Raw genomic sequence first — 26,789 nt, forward strand, 5'->3', positions numbered from 1 at the left:
AGTCTGGCACTATTTCAAGTACAGCTGTTGAATTATTTCAACGCCCAAAGCAGCTATATCATACTAATTGTCCCATAGTTAACTCTGTGCCAGTTGCTGAATTTTGTTTCGTACACATTCAGATCAGTGTTTTATTTGTTGAAGAAACCAAGGGCCGCATTGTCGTTATGTGGGAATTCGGTCACTGGAAGGATTGTATTGGAGATGCAAATTACGTCTCGAAAATAACACAAGGCTGTACTGTAGTCACCATTGTCAGACTTTTGAAACTGAAATATTTGTTTGCCCTAGGGCAACTCACTGTAGTCAAACAGCGACGTGTTTTGATGAAAGTATGCAAGCCATCTGACAATACATAGATTCGAAACCCGGAACTGGGTTCCTTCGAAAAAATTAAACAAATAAAATTTGTCTGTGGATGCTGCTGAAGGCAGCATTCTGTGGTAATGGATAAATCGTGGGCTTCTAGAAAATTTCACCAGAGTCATCATGTCTATTTACCGAAAGCGTTTTTGCAATAGGATAAATAACATAGCACTTTACAGTTAGAATAAGTAATGACTCCAGGACAAATGCTTTTAAGAATAGTTTAGAGAAGATCACTTGGGATGTAATTTATAATGAACTAAATGCTAGCATAGAATTTAATCTATTGCATGGTAAATTCGTATTATTATTGGAAAATAGCTTTCCACATAAGCTAGTCAGAAAGGACACTAAACAGCCAGGTAAAAAACGATGGCTCACTAGAAGGATTAAAGTATCTTGTGAAAGGAAAAGGGAATTGTATCTTTTGGCCAGAACAAGTAGGAATCCTGCAGTATTTGAACACTACAAACAGTACTCAAAATTACTGAGAAAGGTTATTAAAAAATCGAATAACATGCACATAATGTCATAAATCAGCACTTCTGGTGGGAATTGGTTACTTGGTTCTGGTAACAAACTTGAGGCTACATGGAATGTAGTGAAGCGAAAGACAGGACAACCAATCACAGAACAGCACAACAGCACTACTGAACTGAAACTTCCTGGCAGATTAAAACTGTGAGCCGGACCGAGACTCGAACTCGGGACCTTTTCCTTTTGCGGGCAAGTGCTCTACCAACTTTTTTTTCATTTTGTTCGTTGTTTATAGTTGTGTTTGGTCGTTGCGGGCGTCACATGACATCCTTTCAAGTTCGTTTGTTGATCCTTCCACTCAGTTTTTTTTATTACAGAGGCCAACCAGCTCTCTGACCGAACACGCTGAGCTACCGTGTCGGCGCCAACTGAGCTACCCAGCGGTTTGGGTCTCACGGCATGCGTACAAGGGATAAGTCCCTGCAGGCACACTATTCTCTGTGCCCTCGGTGGCTCAGAAGGATGCCGGCACGGTAGCTCAGCATGTTCGGTCAGAGGGGTAGCTGCCCTCTGTACTAAAAAAAAAACTGAGTTAACCGATCAACGACGAACTTAAACGAGTGTCTTACGACGTCCGCCCGAGCAGATGCAACGAACGAAAGCGAACAAAATGAGATAAAAAAAGATGGATAGAGTTTCTGCCATGTAAGCAGCAGATGCCGCGTTCGAGTCCCGGTCGGGGCACACGTTTTCAACATGTCCCCAATTATGTATATCGACGCCTCTTTGCAGCTAGGGTGTCGATTTAATTATCATTTCATTCTAGAGAAGCTGCACGGTCATCAATGGTACCTGTTCTTTCGGGAACAGATACTACCTTCATACATACGTATGTGAGACCTTATGTTGTCATGGGGAAGGAGAAGTTCGTTTGCATTTTTGTGACGACCTCAACTTCTTGATGGTAGTACAGTACACTTGAGAGTTGATAGTTTGACCATGAGAGAGGTCATCAAACAGAATAACCCCTTCAGAGTCCCAGAAGACCGTTGCTATGACTTTACCAGCCAAGGGTACGGCCTTGAACTTTTTCTTGGTAGGAGAGGTAGTATGGGTAACAGCAACAACGACGCTGTACTATTGTACATATAAGTAAATTTTTTTCCATCAGATTTTTCGATAAACTAGTGTAATTGATGTTCTGATTTCATTTGTTTTCTGTTTCATGTCATTGTGTTAAGAAAACTGTAAACAAGTTTCAATGTGAAGATTAATGTTTATGACAAATTTCAAGCAATATTGTAAAAGAATTGAAATGTAACAAATGTTGAAACTGTTATAAGATGTTTAAAATTGTAACTGTGCGTCTGGTCCATACGTAGGCAATGTATTAGGATATGTAGAATGCAAAACCTCGGGTGAATACCCGGCCTGTCAGGGAGCGGTAAAAGGTGGATGGCAGGCGAGCGCGGGAAAATGCGCACGGGCACTGCACGGCACAACGGGCTCAGCAGTAGTAGTTGGAGTTTGGCATTGGTCTGAGCAACACCTTCTGGAGCGAGGAGGCTCTCCTGGAAGACGTAGTTTCACTGAGCCTCGGGTATGCTGTTCCAACGCCCACACAGCATGGCAATATTCCATAGGCACTAAATGGAAAAGTATTGCGACGCTAAGATGAATTAAAGCGCCGATACGTCAAGAGCCATAGCTGAGGTGGTATGTGTGCTCTGTGCCTCGCCATTTCGCCGCCCGCCAACCGCCGCATCGATACAAGCAGGTTGAAACTTTTAGTACTGTATTCGTATGGACCATACAGTGAACTGTTCAATAATAATCTAAATTTTACCAGAACTTTCCCATCAGTTTATTATCCTCACAACTATCCTAGACAGGGTCCTTCCCAAATGTTGTGCAATCCGAGTGTCCTGAAATGAAAAATTAAATTTTGCGTTAATAATAATTACTTGCAGACCTAACTGTGTTAGAATGGTGTTCAAAGAACTGTTTTGTTAATGAACCAGTAAATGAATAACGAAGGTCTAACGAAATTGAAAGGTAACTTTAATATTGATATAGTAATGAAGTTTAATTATTTCGAGACAGATATAAAGGTATTTAAATGAGAAGTAAATAAGATAAAAAGGGTAGTAACTCATATACTGGAAATCTTGAATGCATGATAATTTCAGTAATCAATTTTTTAAATATAGTGATCATAACAGTTTCAGGGTCCCCCCCCCCCCTTTATTCATTTGAATTCTGAAGTGTTCCACATTGGTTTGACCAGCAAAAGTTAAAGTCAATATATAAGTCAAAATTTATTAGTGTTTTATCTTTACCAAAATTGACATTTTGTGTGTGGCTCGAAAGTGCTCTTTCTAGGGTAACCTATGCCCAATTTTAATCAGATCTATAGACAGTACGGACCTTTGTAGTATACATTATAGTGTAGTGTTATGTATTCATGGTTTTTCAATATCAGTACAGAACGTGAAACTATCAGTTCAATAGATTTTCTGGTTCTAAAATTTTACTATATTATGCAGTGTTACTATGCGTTGTTTTGCATGAATATACATCAACTTGTACAAGGAAGAAACTCAGTTACTGCCTAATTAGGCTGGCGACCGTATTATTATCAAATTGGTAGCATCTTCAGTGTTGTTTTTGGGGCATACTGACGTGTAATTGCATTTTGAACTTACTTGACGGATCATTGTTATTACAGAGTGGGTGTAAGTCTGATTTGCCACCATTCAGGTACACGCGGTCAATATCTATACGAAAATCCTGTCTCGTAAGGTGAACCCCGCTCACTTACCATAGTACAGGCTTTAAGGCAGGCTGTTCCAGCTAGTCGGCTCCGTCGTGAGCCGCGGAGCGCTCCCTGCTCCAGGGAGCCGTGTCGCTCGCTGTGACCATTCAAAGTGGGCCGGCACGCCGGCAGGTGGCACGGCAGGCTGAGGCAGGCGGCAAGGCAAGCGTTTTGATGTGCCAGTTGCGTCTTACAAGATCGACAACCTCGTACTCTTAGCTGCTAAGACGTGGTGACGTGCTACACCAGGAAATACGATGTTCAGGAAATAAATAAGGAACAACTGTTTTACAAATTTATTGGGCCTCTTTAGCTTGACATTTTCTTTTCATTACAAGATCGGAAATATCTGGCGTCAAAGTGTTCGCAGCTTTAATGCGGAGGATGGCCTTTATTGTTGCATCCTGAAGAAACGATCGTTCCTTACTTTTTACTCTTTTCATTGCTGAGAAAAGCTGCTCACAACAATACGTAGATCCCATAATGCAGATGATCTGAGCGGCATCGTTGTGAAGCTTGGGAAATGTTTTTTGCTGTAATGAACGATACCATTGTGACAAATCCAACGTGTTGTAGTACCTCTCTTTCAACAAAGTTGAATTTTGCAAATCAATAATCTCCAACTGAAGTGACGATGACAAGTCATCGGGGGAAACTGAAAAAGGAGTGCTGAACACCGTAAGTTCCATTTCCAAACTAGTGCGATCTCGGAATCGTGTTTCAAACGACGTGATGAGCTGCTTTAACTTTGCTTGGTAATCGCCGAAAGTAGTACCTTCAGGTAGTTTTAAAGAAGCAAGACGATTGAAGAACGTTAAATGTCCATTACTCATCTGCCTCTCAAATAAACGTAACTTTTCCATGAACGCTTTGATCTGGTCGTGCATGTCAACGATTAGCTGCCCTTTGCCCTGCAATGACAGATTTAAATTATTCAGATGCATAGTTATGTCAGCTAGGAACGCCAGGTCTGATATCCATTTTATATCTTTCAGACAACACATTTCTTCCCCTTTCATGTTGAGAAGAAGGGATATTTCCTCACGAATGGCAAAGAAAACATCAAGAACTTTTCCCCGACTCAGCCAACGAACTGTACTGTGGTAAGGTATATCCCCATATTCCGCTTCCATATCTTTCAGGAATCCTTTGAATTGGCGATGATTCATACCGTGACGCCGCACAAAATTCACACATTTCACGACATCTTTCATTAGGCCACCTAGCTCTACTGTTTCAGCACACAGTGCCTCTTGGCGAACAAAACAATGAAGAGTCAAAATGTCTTTCCCGAATTCGTCCCCGAGTTTATTTTTCAAACGAGAAGCAAAACCTTGGTGACGCCCGATCATTTGTGGTGCAGCGTCTGTCGCTACAGAATGGAGCTTATCCCACGGGAAATCCATATTGTCCACTGATTCACAAACAGCTTCAAAAATGTCACGTCCTGTTGCGGTGTAATCGAGTGGTACCACATCCAAGAGTTCTTTAGTTACTTGCAGCTCCATGTCGACACCACACACAAACACTGCCAGCTGAGCACAGTCCGATATGTCGGTGCTTTCGCCAAGCGCTAGCTAAAATGCAACAAAGCTCTCCGCTTTTTCCCTGAGCTGTGTCTCTAAAACCGCTGCCATATTCAGGATTTGACGAGACATTGTTTGCTTCGACAGGCAAACTCAGGCAAACCCCTTCAATTGCCTGCACCTCCCTTGGAAACAAACATTCTGCAACTGCTACCATGCACGATTTTACGAGTGGTCCCACCGAAAACGGCTTGTCACCAGTCGCGAAGACGTGAGCGATCCTGTAGCTTGCTCGAATTGCAGGTTCAATAGTGTTTTCTCCGCTCTCATTCACCTGAAAATTATAAACGCATTACAGAACACGAACTATGTTGCATGTTTCGATACCCTCCGTATTACGCCTCCTGGTATGTCGTTCTTAAGCCTGGCTACCAATTCTCTGCGTGCAACGCCTTCTACCTGATCGTAGTGCGCTGCGTGAAGACGTGTATAATGTCGGTGTATATTTTACCTCCTTGCAGAATTAAATACTTTATGACATACAAGACACTGCGGACGACCATCCCTCTCAGTGAATAGAAAGGTATCCTCCAATAGCGGTACAGGGCTCCCGCGGCTAGTCATAGCTGTCATTGAACACGGATTATTGCGTCAGTTGCGGCTGCATGCGGCCAGGGGGCAGTGAGTTCGCTTTCCCCCTCCACGCGGGCTCCGAGCTGCCGCAGTGAGCGCTCCGGAGCACTCCGGCTCCCTGGAACTCGGTTGGAACAGCCTGCTTTAAGGAGTATTGTGTGCCCCACGCGCACGTTACATATGGTGCCACTCCGTGGACTGCAATTTTGTTTCCGTTCCGAAAAGATGGAGCCATCTTTCATGGCCTGTGACGACTATTAACAAATGTTGTGATCAGCGTCGTAATGCGCAAGCAGTTCAGCACGGATGGTCCTTCGTTGCTCTTTATCGTCTCCCCCTAGGTGGCAAGGAACCCAGCGGAAACACACCTTTAAGTGCCCCAACTAGTGGACGAGTATGTCAGCACTACGAACAGAGACGTCCAGTTTTGCAGTGGCGTGTTTGTGATCCGTCGGTCACCACGAATGAGAGTGGCCGCACGATTCAACAATGCTGGCGTGTGCGGTTTGCCGGTACGCGGGAGATCGGACACGTTTGCGCGACCTTGTTTCGATGATGATAGACGCCTTTTCCAACGACTCACTGTAGTTTTGTCCACTGCCTGGTCTCCGCAGACATTCTGCAAGCACCTATGAATATCTCGATGCTCTGGTTTTCTGCCAAAAGAAGCTCAATTACAGCTCTCCGCTTGTCTGTCACAGATGCCATTTTGAAGGCTACGCCACCTGTCGGAACTAAAGGGCCTGAAGCAAGAATATTCCACAACGTCCCACAACAAATTCTCCATTTTTCAACCGAAATTGGGCGAGAAAAAAAGGACTGCATTACGTATTTAACGCCCCCTTGTCACTTAACGAAAAATAAGCGAGAGGACGGAACAGATTTATCAGTCTCATCTCGTGTTAAGTCGGCTGTTGTTCGAAATATTTTCTCATGTGGGAGCAGTGGACTCATTTCCTGGTGCAGTAACGTTTGACGACGTAGTCAGTTTTGTATAAGACTACGGACGTACTTCCTTTGTTCGCTGATACTGCAATAGCCTCCGCCGATTTCAACTTATCGTTAATGGTTTTTAAAGATAAGTGATCGACATATTTAGATTTCCTACGAGAGGCTTTCTCCATGAGTTCTACAAGTGATTTTAAGCTTCTCATCTCTAGTGCATGGGGTGACGTCAATGGCTATTTTCAAATTCGCAATGAGGAATGTCGTCAGTTTTCTGTCTATATTAGGCTGGATCTTCGTTTCATACCCTTATTTAACAATTACGTTTCTTGTTGGTCAAAAACGAAATTACTGAGATTAAGCTCTCTCTCAGCAACCGAAAAATAACCTTCGGTATAAGTACGTATACTCTTTCTTACGTGTGGGAAAATAAATATTTCTTATATTATTAAGTTACGAGAGTGGGTGAGAGTGATCAGTTGGCCAAAATTTCAAACAAAGTATCTGACAACATTCATTAAAACATCTAGTTGGTCGTAAGAGAGAAGTTTAACTGCCGAGAAATGAGATTTGTAGAAAAGTTGTTTAAGATTATCTTTTTCCTTATATAGACGCCTAAAGAGGTTTGAATGAGGAATCTACTACACTTAAGTAAGTCTTTATTCGGGTGCTGGTTTTGGCGTACCCTTAGATTTGCATGCAGGTTGACTGGAATCAGATTATCTCGAACACAATGTTTGATGAAAATTATGGTGATCGTAGTCTTCATTATTTTTTACTTATATTTCCTTACTGTGGGTGCAGTCAGTCTGGATGCCTGACGAGACAATTCATTGTAACGGTTATTCCATCTCACGATAATCTGACTGGTAAAGCAACCGTTTTTCATAATTATATAAAGAAACAGCCTGTGTTGAAAAGTTATTTTTATTACAAATAACACGTTTGGCCTAGTTAAGGCATTGTAGACTGTTTACTTACCTAATTTTCACTTTTATATGATGTACGTGAGGCTCTAAGCTGCGCTTCGTTCGGTGATGTTCACGATTTCCGAGTGGATTTAGTCCGACAGAAATGTTTGTTCATCATCAATTTTGACAAATCTCCTTTCCAGCCGGTGATATGAAATGCTCTTGATAGCTTTTCATAAAATCTGATGCACCTTAACCAGGCGAAACGTGTTATTTGCGGCACGGTTTGATTCCTCTTGCGGTTGCTTCGGTCGGTAAGCAGCACCAATCGTCTTCCTGTGTTTCTAATTGTGATTGGTGCGTGGTGATTTTGGTTCTGGTTTTTCGGAATTTTAGGTCCATAACTTTGTGTCCTAGATTGAATTGCTTCAGTGCCGTGTAAAGTGATTTGGTGGTTTCTTTGACGTGTAGATTTTCTATGGGAAATTACTCCTGGTTCGTTGTGTATTCCAACGGTTTTCTTAGAGTGTCATAAGATGTGTCAGATGCGGTGGAATTGCATGTGGATCAACCACCTTGTAAACCTTCATCGTGAGAGGCAGAGGTTTCAGTAGTGGAAAGTTGCTCGCTTTTAGACAAGATGTAGACGAATCAGGGTGAACATTTCGAATGTCAGATAACAAGTTTCTGGCAGCTTTGTCTGTTTTTACCGTGTGTTTTGTTTGGTTTCTTGGCTACCACGTTTCGTTTTGCGTTGATGGGCATTTGCTGCAGGTAGAGTTTGTTGCCTCATTTTATTGTATTCAAAAAATGGCTCTGACTACTATGGGACTCAACTGCTGTGGTCATAAGTCCCCTAGAACTTAGAACTACTTAAACCTAACTAACCTAAGGACATCACACACATCCATGCCCGAGGCAGGATTCTAACCTGCGACCGTAGCGGTCGTGCGGTTCCAGACTGTAGCGCCTTTAACCGCTCGGCCACTCCGGCCGGCTTTTATTGTATTGCACGATGTTGTTGCATGTTGGGAACGTGATGGTCTATGTTTTGTTATGTCCTACTCCGATTCACTGCAGTTAGCTTTGAGTTACGCACCTTAGCCGCGGCACACACGGCCTGGTCTAACCTCAATATCTGTACCTAAGAATGACTGTCCAGACTAATCATCCTAAATCTGAAGCGCCCTGAAAAATACCTACGAGTCTTGCACTTAAGGGGACTGGAGCACGGCTCACACGATATTCTGTAGCTTCCAGCAAGTTTCTCTGAGTAATGCAAATCATGTGCAACACAAGCACTAAATAAATATAAAAGTCTCCACGTAATTTTACCTGTGAGAATGCTCCTAAAATATATGGTTTCGATAAATATGAGATGGAAGTATTTAATATGTTTAGTGGTTCAATATTTTAATGCATGCTACACTCTGGAAGCACAGGTCACTTAGTCTGGTTCGCATCTATTGTCAGTGTTTTTCTGTGGTCAAAGATTTATGCAAAAAAACTGCACCTCCAATAGAGGTGAGTTATGACATCACAAACTTGAAGCTGACGTCCGCCAGATCAGATGCACCAAACATTAGTTCTGGTGCAAGTATTTTGATCAAAAATGCCAGATTGCGTCATTTACTGGAGCACTAATCGTTCTGTTTATAGTCTACAGTATAAATTAATCACAAATCATTCGTAAGTTGACTTGGTCAAGCAATACTTTCTTTTATATGCATGCATTTTGGTTGCAATGTTTACTTTTACTGTAGCGGTTTTATTTCTATCATTTGACTTTTGATTTCCGTTCAAGTCGTAAAGCTCTCTGGGTGAACGCTGCGAGAAATAAAGATTGGAACTGACCAAACAAAGCAAAATAGGCTCTCAGCATTTTCGGAAAGAGGACATAGATCGAACATCAGTTTGGTCAATCCGTATTAAGAAAATTGCTAGATTACGAAAGCAGACTTTTCACATCACATACTTCTCTTCTTGGTTATTCAAAACTATAACAAAAGTAAAGTTATATTAATCAGGCGAACGCGTCGTATAATTGAATCAACTATGCATGTAAGACCGGAGAAACATTTTTCCTTTGTGACACCCAGTCGTTCATGAAAGCACTGTCACATTTACTATTAAATACGACTTTTGTGTGCACTCAACAGAAATGAAGAACAAGATGCAATCGTAAGCTGCTCAGTTTGCCAATGTTTTGGGGATCTATCATGGCGGAGCCGGCTTCAAAGCAACGTACAGTGTTAAATCTGGCGCCATTTGCCCTTATTATACCTCCATAGCACCTACCTCGTGACGTATAAAGATGGCGAGCGACGCTACAATTTCTGATTCTGCAGGATCCAACGTGGGAACTCCTTCTTACGTATCACCAAATTCACTGTTAAGATTATGGATGGTTGGTAAGCGAGTGATGATCGCAGTAATTAGGCACTTTCTGAAATCCATGTAGTAACGTTTATAGCGGGATGTTGAGGTGGGCTGGATGTTTAAATAACACAACGATTTCATTAGCATTGGTCACTCACTCAGTTTTTATTTGAACAAATGGGAGATCGTTTACTAATTACGAATCGCAAGAAATTCTTCGTTGTATGTCCTTACAATTTAACTCCTGGGAAAACATATGTCCTTCTAGCTTAACTTCTGTTACGTTTTCGTTCTTCCACAATACTGTTTGCAAAAATTCCTGTCTCACAAACGCCATTATTTCAGTCACATGTAACACTGTCCTTCAATATTTTGCGCCCACTTCAAACTACATTTGACACCCACAGTTAATTAGTATTGTCTTTACTATACCTAGACAGAAACTATCATGTACAAATAAGCACGTGATTGTAAATAAAGAATAACTTAGAAAACTGAGGCACTGGCTTGACGATATCGGTCACGGTTAATTTTGTTCCATCAGAAGAATACTCGTGGATATTACAGTTTGGATTCTCCAGCCACAAACTGTTCATTTCTCCTCCTTGCCAAATTTCTCACAGCTGCAGAACCAAGTTCTTGCCCCGGTCTTATTATTTCTGGGTTCCACCATGCCATTACTCTGTTTTTCAGCACAGGGAGTGTTGTTTCGCTACAAATGAAAAAGACAAACAGAACTGGTCCCTGCATCATTGTAGCTATGTGAACATAGTACACAGACTGTGCTACGCCTTGTGCCTGGTGGAACCCCATTCTAATAATTATACCTATTCCGCTTAACACGACCGCCTTAACTGATAGATAAACGAATTGTTTCTTGGACCCATATTTATCCTTACTATAAACTTTGAGTTCACTCATGGATTTCTTATTCCGGAGATACATGTACCCCACAATTCCAAGGCAAACCAGATTGAAACTTACTGACAGAGAAATTCCCACGAGGAATATTATGCGACTATAGATCAGGTAATCTTTGTTAATATATTCCAAAGTAATACTTGCCGCACATATCATACTCCAGGGTATCAGTGCATACAGAACGTGACGACGGAATACCTTTCTGGCTTCAGCAGGTTGCAGGTCATTAGGAAGCCTGAGATGACGAATACATGAGTACATTTGATAGCAGAACGTGCTCAGCCAGATACAAGTGAGAAGCGTGAGGGCGCTATCGATTAGAACCATCGTAGATAAGTCTGGGACGCCTGCCATACGATACATGACCTCAGAACACAAGATCTGGATTATACCCGTCATCTGAAAGGACATCAATATCTTTCCAGGCAAATTACGTAGCTGGGGAAGGTACATGTGTACTCCGACAGTCAAAAAGCGAAAAAGAATATTTATTGCTATAAATGAGAATTCTAAAAATTTTAAGTTGTCGATTTTAAAATCCTTGTATCTCAACGTGGCATCGTTTAAACTTTCCTTGAAGTACAGTGTTGTTTTTGTTGGCTTTAAATTTCCTCTTAAAATTTCTATCTCTGGTAGAGTAAACGTTTTGTTCGACCCATCTGCGTAAATTTTGACATCACATAGCTTGGGAAGCTTAAGGGAGGAAAAATCCCGACATTTCAGCAACAGAGTAGCTCTGGATACAAAGCAGATGGCATCTTTAGCATTCGATTCCAGACACGATTGGTCGTAAGGGCTATCGAAATAGCAGCGAGCATCGTGCACGGATTGTAGCATACTAAAGGGGACGTCCTGACAAATGCTGAACGAGTTGACTGTCATCCAGGCCAAGAGGCAGATGTTGACGTTTACTCTCTGTGTGTACGCCAGGTAGCTGGTTACGGGTATGTGGGGCAACCTCTGCACCATGTCGTCCCACAGCTGCACACGGCAGTGCTCGCGTCGCTTAATGGTTTCTGGAGGCAGATCTTCCAGTGGACACGTGGGGTTGTCCAGCGAGTTCGCCAACAGCTGCATGCAGGCGGTGTCCACAGAGAGGGTAGCGTTGCTTCTGTCTTCCAGCAGCCACTTCTCATCTGCAAAAAACCAGTCACGTCAAATAGGTGGTGGCGGTGCTCATACACTCTTCTGGACGATAAGATTGGGTGCTGTTTATGTAATTATCGATTATCTACGGTTAGAATAGTTCATAATCAACAAATATCCAGGGATAATTACACGGAAACATGTAAGGCGGAATGTCAATGCAAATTTTGGTGTTCAGAAAGACAGATATGTTCCAAAAGGTTCTTACACTCAGGTCGTTTCTGCGAAAGGCCGAAACACGATTTTGACACTTCTGTTTTATTATTATTCATTTCACTCTCACCTCATGATGGGGTGATTGGCGGGCTACAGACTTATTGCTACTCTTCAGGCTGTTGACATTAAAAATACCCACATAGTTTTTACAGTTGAAATGGAAAAAAATAATTGGATCAAAATACAATGAAAGAAGTAGTATCTCGGAAAAACACAGATGGCGATGGTAATGCTGGTACAATGGTCAAGAGAAAGCTACTGCATCTAGCTGTAAGCTTAATATGGTAGGATGGAGGTGAGTGTCAAAAAGTATGCACGGATCGGTATGTCTGCGAGTTGGCGAGGAGCATGATGTAGGGCTAGGAAGTACGACTAATAAGTTGGGGCTGGAAAAGGGAGGGAAAGACAGATAGGGATGGTCAGGAGATCCGGAAATACATGAAAACGTTGATATGCAGTTTGGGGTTAGGAAGAATCAGCTTGCTAAAGTGCTAAAGGTTCCTTGGAATAGGATACAGAGTTCGGGGGGGGGGGGGGGGGTAGGGATGGTGGTTATCACTGAAACAACCGGTTTTCGGTTACACCCGTTATTTTTATCTCCACTTTAACGTGACTGTTAAAACCGATCACAATAACCGGTTTCGAAATAACTGATTTTTGGTTTTTATTGATGTTATTTCCAACAATAAACGTAACATCACATAAAGGCTGAAAAATTCTACGACTCCTGCCCATCGCATTATACGTTTCAAGATACATAGAACCAAAATATCAAATAAAATAGTTAAATGAAAGAATACTTAGACTGTTCACGTTCGCTGATTTTCTCTGAAAATAATGAGAGTTTGAGTACAACAAAGAATTCGCCAGTAGTCTCCCATTGCTTCTAATTTTTTAAAAATATCTGTTAATAAATCTCTTTGTAATCGAGGATCATACCGCTATTTTAGTATTACGAATAGTCAGTGCTAAAAAGTGAAAACTATGATTGGAGAACGCTATTTTTCGTATTAAGTTACCCGTTTGTATGGGCTGCAAGCAGTCAAAGACATATTATGTACACTCCGGCAGCATATCAACTAATTTCTATTTTCATTATAAACTACGAATGAATTGTTAAGTTTTTAACTTATACTCATGCCATAACTTCCTCTTTTATTGATTCAGAGAAATGACAGATAAATTGTAAGATTTTGTGTAAAATTGGTAGCGTTCTTTTTATTTAACTATTTAGAATGAAAAAGCCGTTTTTAGTGAAATATATCTTTAATTTATAATGAGACTCTGACTGCAACTGAGTTTCACTGGCAAAACTAAAAACGAACTTTCAAAAAATTCAAATGAAAAATTTAGACTTTTGGGGAAACAACATTTGCCAGAAACAATTTCACGACCGCCGCTGAAATTTCAATAATGAATTGATCCAATGCCGAATATTTAGTGTCCACCCTATTCGTAAATACTCGTTGTATAATATGCTGGACTGCAAGTTGACTCCTTTTATCACAAAAAGATCATTCAAAGACGATATCAAATATTCAGAGACCACAAAATGCCCTTCCAATTCGTTCTTTTTTTAAGGTTTTATCTAAAACCAAAAGTTTTGGCACTTTTGCTGTGACATATCGATACATCGGTTTTATACTCGGTTATCAGTAAAAAATGAGACATACCTATTATAACCGAAACCAAATAAATACCGAAAAATACCGGTTATTCGGAAATAAAACGCCAGTATCGGTTTTAACTTGTCGGTTTCTTCAATCCCTACGTTGAGGGAGGATGCGACATGTTGGTATAGGCGAAGCAGGAGCCCAGGTTTGCAGAATATTGGGGAGACAATGTAGTCATGATCCCCAAGTTTATGGGACGTATAGAAGTTGTGACAAAGTTCGAGTAATTTCAGACGAGAATAAAATCCAACTAGATAGAAGGTTCAAAGAAGGGCAGCACGTTTTGTGTTATCGCGAAATAGGAGAGAGTGTGTCACTGAAATGATATAGGATTTGGGGTGGACATCACTAAAACAAAGGCACTGGACTCGCATTCGGAAGGATGACGGTTCAACCCCGCGTCCGGCCATCCTGATTTAGGTTTTCCGTGGTTTCCCTAGATCTCTCCAGGAAAATGCCGGGATGGTTCCTTTGAAAGGGCTCGGCCGACTTCCTTCCTCATCCTTCCCTTATCCGAGCTTGTGCTCCGTCTCTAATGACCTCGTTGTCGACGGGACGTTAAACACCAGTATCCTCCTCCTCCTCCTCCTCCTCCTAAAACAAAGGCATTTTTCGTTGCGGCGGAATCTTCTCACGAAATTTCAATCACCTATTTTGTCCTCCGAATGCGGAAATACTTTGTTGACGCCGTCCTATATAGGGAGAAACGATCATCATAATAAAATAAAGGAAATGAGAACTCGCACGGAAAGATATAGGTGTTCGTTTTTTCCGCGTGCTGTACGAGATTGGAATAATAGAGAATTACTGTGAAGGTGGTTCGATGAAGTCTCTGCCGGGCACTTAAATGTGATTTGTGGAGTATCCATGTATATGTAGATGTAGATGTAGCCGATAAAGACTGCGTATGGAAGAGGGTGAATGGATACGGAAGAAGATACAGAACGGATGGCGTTCTAGGCTTTGTAAGGAATGGTGAAATTTTGGGAGTGCAGAGATCCAAGTTATGTTGACGGTGGAGTGGATGGGACAGATAATGCATTTGCTAAAACAAGGGAAGAAACAAAATTAGAGTTTAACGTTCTCTCGATGATGAAGCCACTAGAGACGGAGCATTAGCTGGAACTGGAAAAATATGGGGAAGAATCTCAGCTGTGCATCTCCAAAGGAACTGTCCTAGAATTAGCCTAAAGGTCTTAAGGAAAGCAAGGAAAAACTAAATCTTGATGACCAAACCGGGTTTCGAACCATCATCTTACCACAGTGTTGCCTCACTGAGTAGGCTTTTCTAAGTACAGGGGATGGCTGAAAGAATTAACCCCCATGTACAGTCAATTTGTAGTTTTCTTAATTTGAGTCTATTAGGCTAGAGGTGCCAGGTCAATCCAAGATATGAAAAAGAAAGTAAGAGTCATTTGCCAGAGTCAGCTGGGAGATCCTAAGGCATGGGTTTAGCCATCTAATTGGAAATACACTACTGGTCATTAATATTGCTACACCACGAAGATGACGTGCTACAGACGCGAAATTTAACCGGCAGGAAGAAGATGCCGTGATATGCAAATGATTAGCTTTTCAGAGCATTCACACAAGGTTGGCGCCGGTGGCGACACCTACAACGTGCTGACATGAGGAAAGTTTCCAACCGATTTCTCATACACAAACAGCAGTTGACCGACGTTGCCTGGTGAAACGTTGTTGTGATGCCTCGTGTAAGAAGGAGAAATGCGTACCATCACGGTTCCGACTGATAAAGGTCGCATTGTAGCCTATCGCGATTGCGGTTTATCGTATCGTGACATTGCTGCTCGCGTTGGTCGAGATCCAACGACTGTTAGCAGAATATGGAATCGGTGGGTTCAGGAGGGTAATGCGGAACGCCGAGCTGGATCCCAACGGCCTCGTATCACTAGCAGCCGAGATGACAGGCAGCATGGCTGCAACGGATCGTGCAGGCACGTCTCGATCCCTGAGTCAACAGGTGGGGACGTTTGCAAGCCAACACCCATCTGCACGAACAGTTCGATGACATTTGCAGCAGCATCAACTATCAGCTCGGAGACCAAGGCTGCGGTTACCCTTGACGCTGCATCATAGACAGGAGCCCCCGCGATGGTGTACTCAACGACGAACCTGGGTGCACGAATGGCAAAACGTCATTTTTTCGGATGAATCCAGGTTCTGTTTACAGCATCATGATGGTCGCATCCGTGTTTGGCGACATCGCGGTGAACGCACATTGGAAGCGTGTATTCGTCATCGCCATATTGGCGTATCACCCGGCGTGATGGTATGGGGTGCCATTGGTTACACGTCTCGGTCACCTCTTGTTCTCATTTACGGCACTTTGAACAGTGGACGTTACAGTTCAGATGCGTTACTACCCGTGGCTCTACCCTTCATTCGATCCCTGCGACACCCTACATTTCAGCAGGATAATGCACGACCGCATGTTGCAGGTTCTGTGCGGGCCTTTCTGGATACAGAAAATGTTCGACTGCTGGGCTGGCCAGCACATTCTCCAGATCTCTCACCAACTGAAAACATCTGGTCAATGGTGGCCGCACAACTGGCTCGTCACAATACGCCAGTCACTACTCTTGATGAACTGTGGTATCGTGTTGAAGCTGCATGGGCAGCTGTACCTGTACACGCTATCCAAGCTCTGTTTGACTCAATGCCCAGGTGTATCAAGGCCGTTATTACGGCCAGAAGTGATTGTTCTGGGTACTGATTTCTTAGGATCTATGCACCCAAATTGCGTGAAAATGTAATCACATCAGTTCTAGTATAATACGTTTGTCCAATGAATACCCGTTTATCATCTGCATTTCTTATTGGTGTAGCAATTTTAATGGCCAGTGGTGTACTTATCTTCTTGCATGCACAATGGTCCCTATCCTTGTAGTTTGTGAGAACTGTGATTTGCATGTATCTATTGGGAATAGGTGACTGTAATGAGTGTGTGAATAGCTTAATATCCACATCCAACATATAGGTCATAATCAACTGCGTCAGAGGCCCTCACACCATGAGACACTGAGGAGAGGCTTGTAATTTAATCTAGGACATTGATGCAAAATCTGGTAATCAGGATATTTACCCCTCCATCCGACCTCAGGAATACAGGAAAATTCTGGTGGTGAGAATTTCTTCCATCATCTTGATTCGAAAAGGTTAGCTCTGTTGAGTGCCAGCGCATGGGCGTGCATTAGCATCCTCCGCTATGGAGGCAAATATTCCAACATATTTTAGCATGATAGTAAGGTAGGTGCCATATTTATTTATGGTTGCGGTTGTAGTTCAAAAATGGCTCTGAGCACTATGGGACTTAACATCTGAGGTCATCAGTCCCCTAGAACTTCAACCATGCCCGAGGCAAGATTCGAACTTGCGACCGTAGCGGTCGCGAGGTTCCGGACTGAAGCGCCTAGAACCGCTCGGCCACAGCGGCCGGAACGTTGGTAGTTACGAATAGAGAAATGATGGGTAATATTTCACATAACTGCCTGGGTTTTCAACGTTATTGATTTTGAGGTATCTGTGGCTACACCAAAAAGTTAAGTTATCGAGTTAGATCTGGAGGGAACGTTACGAAGCTTGAAGGATCTGTTAGGGGCAATGAAGACGGTGTTGTTGACATGATGAAACAAGTAGACTAGGTGGCTGGTGTGTATCAGCTTTGTAGAGGAGATATAGAAGGGATGGAACTGATCCTCAACGCATCCTATAAGAAGAGTGAAGATACACTGTTTGGTAGGATTTAGAGTGACGGATGATGGTTGGTGCGTCAGAGAAGAAACTATGCGCAGATATAATTGATTGGAAGCGCACCGATTTGTGGTTTAAATAAAGGACAGCTATTGCACATTTGGTCAAAGCTTTTCCCATTTTCGAAGAAAAGAAAAATAAACAGAATCGCTTTCTTGCCCTATAGATAAAGTAGGTAGATAAGGTTAGAAGCTGATACTCAACGGAATACTTGTGATGGAACCCGGAATGAAAGCGCACAGACTTGAAATTTGCCAGGAACTCCCTCGCGTTACGAGAATGAAGGTGACGCATTTCTCCATTCACTTGTGACAGGAGACGAAACTTGGCTACACCATTACGACACGGAGACGAAACGTCAGTCCATGAAATATCGACACAAAGACTCTCTCCAGAAAAATAAATTCAAGACGCAGCCCTCAGCTCGGAAAATCGTGGATACAGTGTTCTGGGACAGAGATGGTGTTATTGACGTTGATTTCCTTGATCGTGTTACAACAATAAATTCAGAGCATTACATCACAACGCTGCGAACTCTGAAACGACGGCTAACAAGGGTCCGAAAGGAAAAGGGAAATGTTTTCCTGCAGCATGACAATGCCAAACCACACACATCACGTGCCACCACAGCAGAACTTCAGAGACTGAATCTCACCACCGTTCGGCATCCTCCATACAGTCCAGATTTAGCACCGTCTGACTTCCATCTGTTCCCGATAGTGAAAGACGGTGTGCGGGAACATCATTATGCTTCTGATGAAGACGTTGAGAGAACTGTGAGGCTGTGGTTGCGGAAGCAGAGTGTCGACTTCTTCAGTGACGGCTTCAGAACACTTGTTCAGCGTTGGCAGAAATGTTTTCATCTGACTGGTGATTATGTGGAAAAGTGAATATTGGTAATTAAAGGTCACGTTCTACGGATTATTTCTGCGTTTGATTTATTAAAATATTCTCATTCAAATCCAATTAACGAAGGTGGAGGCGTTACTTTTGATTCAACCCTCGTATGTCTTCAGTGCGCCAAAAATACGAGGGCAGTTCAATAAGTAATGAAACACATTTTTTTTTGAAACAGGGGTTGTTTTATTCAGCATTGAAATACACCAGGTTATTCCCCAATCTTTTAGCTACACAACACTATTTTTCAACGTAATCTCCATTCAATGCTACGGCCTTACGCCACCTTGAAATGAGGGCCTGTATGCCTGCACGGTACCATTCCACTGGTCGATGTCGGAGCCAACGTCGTACTGCAGCAATAACTTATTCATCATCCGCGTAATGCCTCCCACGGATTGCGTCCTTCATTGGGCCGAACATATGGAAATCCGACGGTGCGAGATCGGGGCTGTAGGGTGCATGAGGAAGAACAGTCCACTGAAGTTTTCTGAGCTCCTCTCGGGTGCGAAGACTTGTGTGAGGTCTTGCGTTGTCATGAAGAAGGAGAAGTTCGTTCAGATTTTTGTGCCTACGAACACGCTGAAGTCGTTTCTTCAATTTCTGAAGAGTAGCACAATACACTTCAGAGTTGATCGTTTGACCATGGGGAAGGACATCGAACAGAATAACCCCTTCAGCGTCCCAGAAGACTGTAACCATGACTTTACCGGCTGAGGGTATGGCTTTAAACTTTTTCTTGGTAGGGGAGTGGGAGTGGCGCCACTCCATTGATTGCCGTTTTGTTTCAGGTTCGAAGTGATGAACCCATGTTTCATCGCCTGTAACAATCTTTGTCAAGAAATTGTCACCCTCAGCCACATGACGAGCAAGCAATTCCGCACAGATGGTTCTTCTTTGCTCTTTATGGTGTTCGGTTAGACAACGAGGGACCCAGCGGGAACAAACCTTTGAATATCCCAACTGGTGAACAATTGTGACAGCACTACCAACAGAGATGTCAAGTTGAGCACTGAGTTGTTTGATGGTGATCCGTCGATCATCTCGAACGAGTGTGTTCGCACGCTCCGCCATTGCAGGAGTCACAGCTGTGCACGGCCGGCCCGCAATCGGGAGATCAGACAGCCTTGCTTGACCTTGCGGCGATGATGACACACGCTTTGCCCAACGACTAACCGTGCTTTTGTCGACTGCCAGATCACCGTAGACATTCTGCAAGCGCCTATGAATATCTGAGATGCCCTGGTTTTCCGCCAAAAGAAACTCGATCACTGCCCGTAGTTTGAAACGCACATCCGTTACAGACGCCATTTTAACAGCTCCGTATAGCGCTGCCACCTGTCGGAAGTCAATGAAACTATACGAGACGAAGCGGGAATGTTTGAAAATATTCCACAAGAAATTTCCGGTTTTTTCAACCAAAATTGGCCTAGAAAAAAAATGTGTTGCATTACTTATTGAACTGCCCTCGTAATTAAATAATACTGAAAAGTTGTTGTGTTTGTGATCTATGTTGTTGAGAAATGAACAATATGAACCCAAGTAGTATGAAGTGCGACGGTACTGACATTTAAATGCAGCACATTCACAGTTTTCTCTTCTACCCCCTCCTTGCGCTCAGACAGCGCAGCATGGCGATGGGGGGGAATGTAAAGTGAGGTTGAGCGCTTTGGTACCTGTGCCCGGGCATGGACTTTGAGCCAAAATCTTGGCCGCACCTGTTCTGCATGTTTAGCAGAGCGAGATTGGCGGCAGAGCGGTACAGTCTGCTTCTGGCAGCGGAGCAGCTCAGACCAGTTTTCGTCACGGCTGCAAAGCGCTCGATGAAGAGTCAGTGCTTTGATCACCGGTACCTGCATACATTACTTGTTGAACTGATAGCAATGGCACATACATTTGAAAAAAACGTAGCACAGTTTACATTCTCTAATGATTACGCAAGACCAAAGGCATTCGAAATCGAACGTTTCTCGAGGGATGAAAAACTCTCCATTCAAACAAGCCTCAAAATGCGCAACAGTAAAGACTGACTGTCGTGTCATCCTCACCCGAGAGGTGCATGTTAATTATACAGAGCTCACTGGAATTAATTTATCAGTCGTGGGCAGTAATATTTATGACAAGATGGTCGATGACGCAGCATGTCATACAAATATGATTACAGAAGCTGCCAAATGAGGATTCCAGGTTCGACATTCTGATGGTCATATTAGCAACGTGTTAGTGTCTCATGCAGGCTTTGGCGTGCACATGATTCGAATCTTCGAGCTGCCCTTCAGAGTAGCCGGCCGTTGTGGCCGAGCGGTTCTAGGTGCTTCAGTCCGGGAACGGCGCTGCTGCTACGGTCGCAGGTTCGAATCCTGCCTAGGGCATGGATGTGTGTGATGTCCGTAGGTTAGTTAGGTTTAAGTTGTTCTAAGTCTAGGGGACTGATGACCTAAGATGTTAAGTCCCATAGTGCTCAGAGTCTTTTTTTGCCCTTCAGAGTACCTGAATCACTGATAATTGAATCTCTCCAGCCATATGGCAGTATAATTAGTTATACAGCCAAACTCCAAGCTAGTTTCAGCACATATCCCACATATACACTGCTTAACGATGTTTGACAGATGAGAATCACCCTGACAAAACGTGTGTCCTCATATTTAAATATAGACGGTTGTAGAGCCATTGTCATCCATGATGGCCAACCCTGGATGTGCTCTGGATGAGGTGGTGAAGGACATATTAGATCCGAGTGTCTGAAGAGGAGACTCGTACAACTACCCAATGGAGACTTAGCAATGCAGGTCACACTCACGTCATTACTGCTGACACGCATCAGTGTTCTACAGGGAGGTGACGCTGAGGTTGGAACACATACTCGAACTAACAGTACAGACGACAGAGGGGCCATTGGGCCACAATGACGACAAGATGGCTTCTAGTCCACTCCACCCACAGACGTTACAGGTGATGGATAAGGAAGACAACCACACAGCACAAGGTATGGAAACTGAAGTAGAAGGGTCCATGACCGCTGTGGGAAAGGTGCTGCAACAGGAGCTACAGGATTCAACAGCACCAGAGGTCGAGATCAGGGCAACGCTACCTGAAGCACCACAAAAATCATTGCATTGAGTCTAGAGAATCACCCCCTCCTCATCTGGAGACATCTGATGACACTGGCAGTATGGACCTGTGCTCTGGATGTGGCTGAACAATTACATTAGGATAGTGAAAATATGTCGTTCTGACGATCCATCCCCTCAGGCATCCATCGGCCCTTTAGCAGCAGACAATGATGCTGCGGAAGGTTCTCGAACCCTACGTACCAGTACAGCCCACGGTGTAGTAGAAACCCTCACTGATACCGCCTGGGCTGGCGAAGACGAAGATATCACCGATATGGATCCTCCCCCTGATGGAGACACAGATCCCTCTTCCACAACTCAGGACAACCAATGCCATGGAAAGACGTCGGACAGGCAACCCTCTGACGACGTGTGTTGAGACCAGCAACTTTGTAGAGTTTCGCCAGTTCACCATTGTGCAAATATGACGGATACTCGTAACCATGTGTACAAAACAGGGGCAGTTAACGTTAATGCAATTAGATCGCCTGTAAAACAACAGCATTTCTGAGAAATGCTGTGTGTTTCAGATGTGGATCTACTGATGGTGCAGGAACTCTGTACTACAGTGTTCCAGGAAAAAACATGGCTACATCTCGTACACTGCACTGCACTCAGACAACGACAGTAGAATGGCGATAGTGGTCCGATAGCGGATCCAGTTCGCGCTGACATATTCCTTCGGCATGGGGATCGGCGATAACAGTTCATGGGATCTGTATTGTCAACGTTTACGCCACACCTGGCACAGTAAACAGACGAGCACATGAGGAATACTATTCAGAATAGGTCGTGGCCTTGTTTATCAGAGGATTCGATCATTTATTGGTGGATGGAGACTTCAGCTGTGTACTGGCCCAAAGGATCAAACCTCACATTACAAAATCTGTCGTGAACTACAAGCCGGCCGCGGTGGTCTAGCGGTTCTGGCGCTGCAGTCCGGAACCGTGGGACTGCTACGGTCGCAGGTTCGAATCCTGCCTCGGGCATGGGTGTGTGTGATGTCCTTAGGTTAGTTAGGTTTAAGTAGTTCTAAGTTCTAGGGGACTTATGACCTAAGATGTTGAGTCCCATAGTGCTCAGAGCCGTGAACTACAAGCGATGTGCTGGGAAATGGAATTACCTGGTGCATGGGACAGGATCCATGGGAATCGCAAGAGTTACACATTTTTTACTAGTCAATGGGCCAGCCGACTTGATCGGATATATGCTTCTGTTGACTTACAGGATAAGATGGTCAGCGCTGCACGATGATCCACTGCCTTTACCCACCATCTAGCTTATCTGTGTACAATTCCCCTCCCTCAGCAAAGTGAGTGGAGAAACATGAACGCTCAATTCGTCATTGTTGGCGGACCCTGAGTGTCGCCAGCGAGTAAAGAAAGTGTGGGCGACGTGTCAATGCCGCATCCCAGCTTACGCCTCGGTGCTTCACGGGTGAATAGTGTGTCCTAAACTGATGACACGAAGAGCTCTTATACTATACTATTGGGATAAGACGACATGGCTAAGGGGCACTCTAGATTATTATTACACGATGCTTCGTGAATTGTCATTTCAGGACCCGTCTCTAGAACATAATGCAGAAGTTCGTCGTATCAAGGCACACATCCTATCAATCACGCGACATTGACTGGGGGCATCCAGATTCGGGCAAGGTGTCTAGACAACATCGCTGGGGAACGCACCTCGATGCATCATGTGTCGCAAGAACAGAAATGTTACCGTCGGTCATTGGTCACAGTGCCAACGGCCTTGCCGTAGTGTTAACTCCGGTTCCTGTCAGATCACCGAATTTAAACGCTGTCGGGCTGGGCTAGCACTTGGGTGGGTGACCATCCGGTCTGCAGAGCGCTGCTGAAAAGCGGGGGGCACTCAGCTCTTGTGAGGCAAACTGAGGAGCTACTTGATTGAAAAGTAGGGGCTCCGGTCTCGGAAACTGATAAACGGTCGGGAGAGCGGTGTGCTGACCACATGCCCCTCCATATCCGCCTATGAACTAAGGATGACACGGCGGCCGGTCAGTACCGTTGGGCCTTCATGGCCTGTTCGGGAGGAGTATTGGTCAGAGTGCTCCATTACTCAGACTGTCATCAACTGATGACACGAAAGGACACTGGGGCTGGATTTTTGGAGCATTTCCGCCATCTCTTTGCCGGCCCACCGACGGACCACCGCGTGGCGGATGACACATTGCAACAGTTGCCAACGAGACTGACTGAGATGGATGAGGCTGCGCTAATGGAGCCACTCACAGAAGATGAAATAATGGGGGGCACTCAACAAAGGAGCGGCATATAATTCCCCAAGGCCGGAAGGGTTAGCATTAGAATTTTATCGGGAATTCGCAGAAATGATGATGGCACAATGGATGTCGATGTACAATCTGCTGATGTGCCTAACATGCGTGTACCGCCGGATTTTGTGTCGGGTTTTATTCTGCCTATTCCAAAGTCGGAGGGGAGTCGAAGAGCAAATCAATATCGGCCGCTCACCATGCTAAACAATAACTACAAAATCTTTGCACGACTACAAGCGTTTCTTCTAAAATTGGCAATAACGAACAGTATCTCCTCTGATCTGTCATACCTAGGGCTGCGAAGCAAAATCCACTCAGCTTTAAGTAAATACTGTGTCGTCATAGGCGCTTGCTGAGACGTGTCGAGTGCGAGCAGCTCTAATACCGGTGGACTTTTATCGTACATTCGACAGGGTAAACCATGATTTTTTTATTGTGAGTTATGAGACGAATGTCGGTTGCACCGGTCTTCATCTCCATAGTTATGAGTTTGATCCGAGGGGCTGCATCAAAGGTGACGGTAAATGGTATGAAAGCGGACTCATTTCACATTAACAGCTCGGTCCAAGGGTGCCCCCTTTCTGTGGTGCTTTTTGGGATAGCACTCGAGCCGCTGATTCATGTTATGCGACGCTCTCTCATTGGAATAACGATACATTAGACCTCATTCATTTGTCGTGCCTATGCGGACGACCTGATACTCCTCATTCGCTCAGGACATGAAGTGCGCCAGGCTGTCGGGCATGTCAATGCTTACGGGATGGCGCCAGGTAGTGTCGTTAACATAACGAAGTTCAGAATATTATACACTGGACGAAGTCTGGAAGACGTGTCATGACCGTTTCAGACGGTGGAAACGCTGCGATGCTTAGGGATTACATTTACTCGTTCTTTGCGGCGGTCAGCGGCGGCGAGTTAACGGCCGCTGATTCGGAATGTTCGATTGTCCGTAAGCAAGAATTCGTTGAGAGCCCTCGATGTGGTCCAACGTGTAGAGCACACCAACGCTCATCTCGCGTCACGACTGCCACATTTAGTGCAGATCCCACCAATATCAAAGGATATCGCGGACCGCCTCATGGCTGCCTATGGATATTATAACAGTACTGGGATGTTATTTAAGGTCAAGTATGACACGTTAATCCTACCGTTCCGGAACGGTGGCCTCAACCTCACGAACGCGCGCATCAAAGTTTTGGCACTTTATCTGCGAGCGATGGCTCGGAATTGCCAACAGCGGAAGCACATCAGAACATCAACTCTGACAGAGGAACTTCTTCCGCCGTTGTTCGAACCTCCGAAGCGTGCTACAAACAGCGTGCAGAATGGCCTACAGGTGGCAGCATAGTGCAGATACACACATACTGTCGCAGTATTAGTATAAAGATGGCCGCCCCAGTTGCGACTTGCACCAGGGAAGAACAGCGTTCTGTTATTCGGTTTTTGCGTAGTGAAGGCGGAAACCTATTGAAATTCATCGACGAATGAAGGTTCAGTACGGTGATGCATGTTTGTCACAGCAGAAAGTCTACGAATGGAGTAGGAAGTTCGCAAATGGTGTGACTTCAGTGGAAGATGCTCCTCGTCCAGGTCAGGCACAACGAGTTGTGACTCCACAGAACATTGCAGCAGTTGAAGCCATAGTGAAGGAAAACCGAGGAGTGACACTGAATGACATTGCAGTATGTTTACTGATTAGTCATGGGTCAGCACACCACTTTGTGCATGATGTGCTCCAGTTTCACAAAGTGTCTGCAATATGGGTGCCACAGCAGCTGACTCCTGAAATGAGAGAATGACGTGTGGATGCTTGTGAAGAACTTCTTCGGCGCTTTGAACGAGAAAGTGATGGCTTCCTTGCAAGAATCGTTACTGGGGACGAAACCTGGGTTTACTTCCACCAACCGGAAACGAAGAGAGCGAGCAAGGAATGGCGCTATTCCTCATCACCAAAACCAAAGAAGTTTCGAACAGAACCATCAGCAGGGAAGGTTATGCTGACTCTCTTTTGGGACGAAAAAGGCGTCATTTTGGAGCATTACATGCCTAGTGGGACCACTGTCACCAGTGTATTATACACAGATCTCCTAAAAAATCATCTGCGGCCTGCAATCAAATCAAAGCGACGTGGATTGCTGTCAGCAGGTGTCCTTTTGCAACATGACAATGCAAGGCCCCACACTGCCCGTAAAACAGTTGCAACAATCACAGACCTGCATTTTGAGTGTCTTCCTCATCCACCATACTCACCAGACCTTGCCCCAAGTGATTTCCATATGTTTGGATCACTCAAAGACGCAATGGGAGGAAAGAAGTTCCGTTCTGATGAAGAGGTACGCCATGCGGTGCATGAGTGGTTGCGCAGACTACCAAAAGAATTTTTTCTAAACGAATTTATGCACTTTGTAAGCGCTGGAGGACTTCCATTGAGGGTGGAGGAGATTTGACTCACCATCGTAGTTTTGTTCGTCCCGACATATAATGATAACATCAACGATTCAGAAGATCTATCGCTGCGTGTTGAGTCACCACGGCCGCAACGTCGTGGAATTCAAACATCCAACGAGAGCTTGCCAGTGTATCTGGCACGCAGTGCATATGCCACTATTGTCAACGGCAGCGTGATTGACGTGGTATATCTTCATCAGCCGCAAAATTGTCACACGGAATCGGTTGTACGCCATTCATATGCTTGATTCTC

General features: G+C 44.2%; 1 protein-coding gene across 2 annotated transcripts in view; it reads right to left on the reverse strand.

The window, feature by feature from the left end:
• Positions 1–2,689: 2,689 nt before the first annotated feature.
• LOC126184764 (uncharacterized) overlaps positions 2,690–26,789 on the reverse strand; it is a 126,534-nt gene continuing 102,434 nt past the window's right edge. The window contains exon 7 of one of the 2 annotated variants that reach the window (XM_049927315.1): positions 2,690–2,768. In XM_049927315.1, the coding sequence (XP_049783272.1) occupies positions 2,728–2,768 (41 nt within the window). In that variant the 3' untranslated portion in view covers positions 2,690–2,727. Of the gene's footprint in view, positions 2,769–10,209; positions 12,110–26,789 lie in introns of those variants that run through there. The other variant, XM_049927314.1, reaches the window with a different exon arrangement.

The sequence above is a fragment of the Schistocerca cancellata genome, chromosome 4 (genome assembly GCF_023864275.1).
Source record: "Schistocerca cancellata isolate TAMUIC-IGC-003103 chromosome 4, iqSchCanc2.1, whole genome shotgun sequence".
Taxonomy (NCBI): domain Eukaryota; kingdom Metazoa; phylum Arthropoda; class Insecta; order Orthoptera; family Acrididae; genus Schistocerca; species Schistocerca cancellata.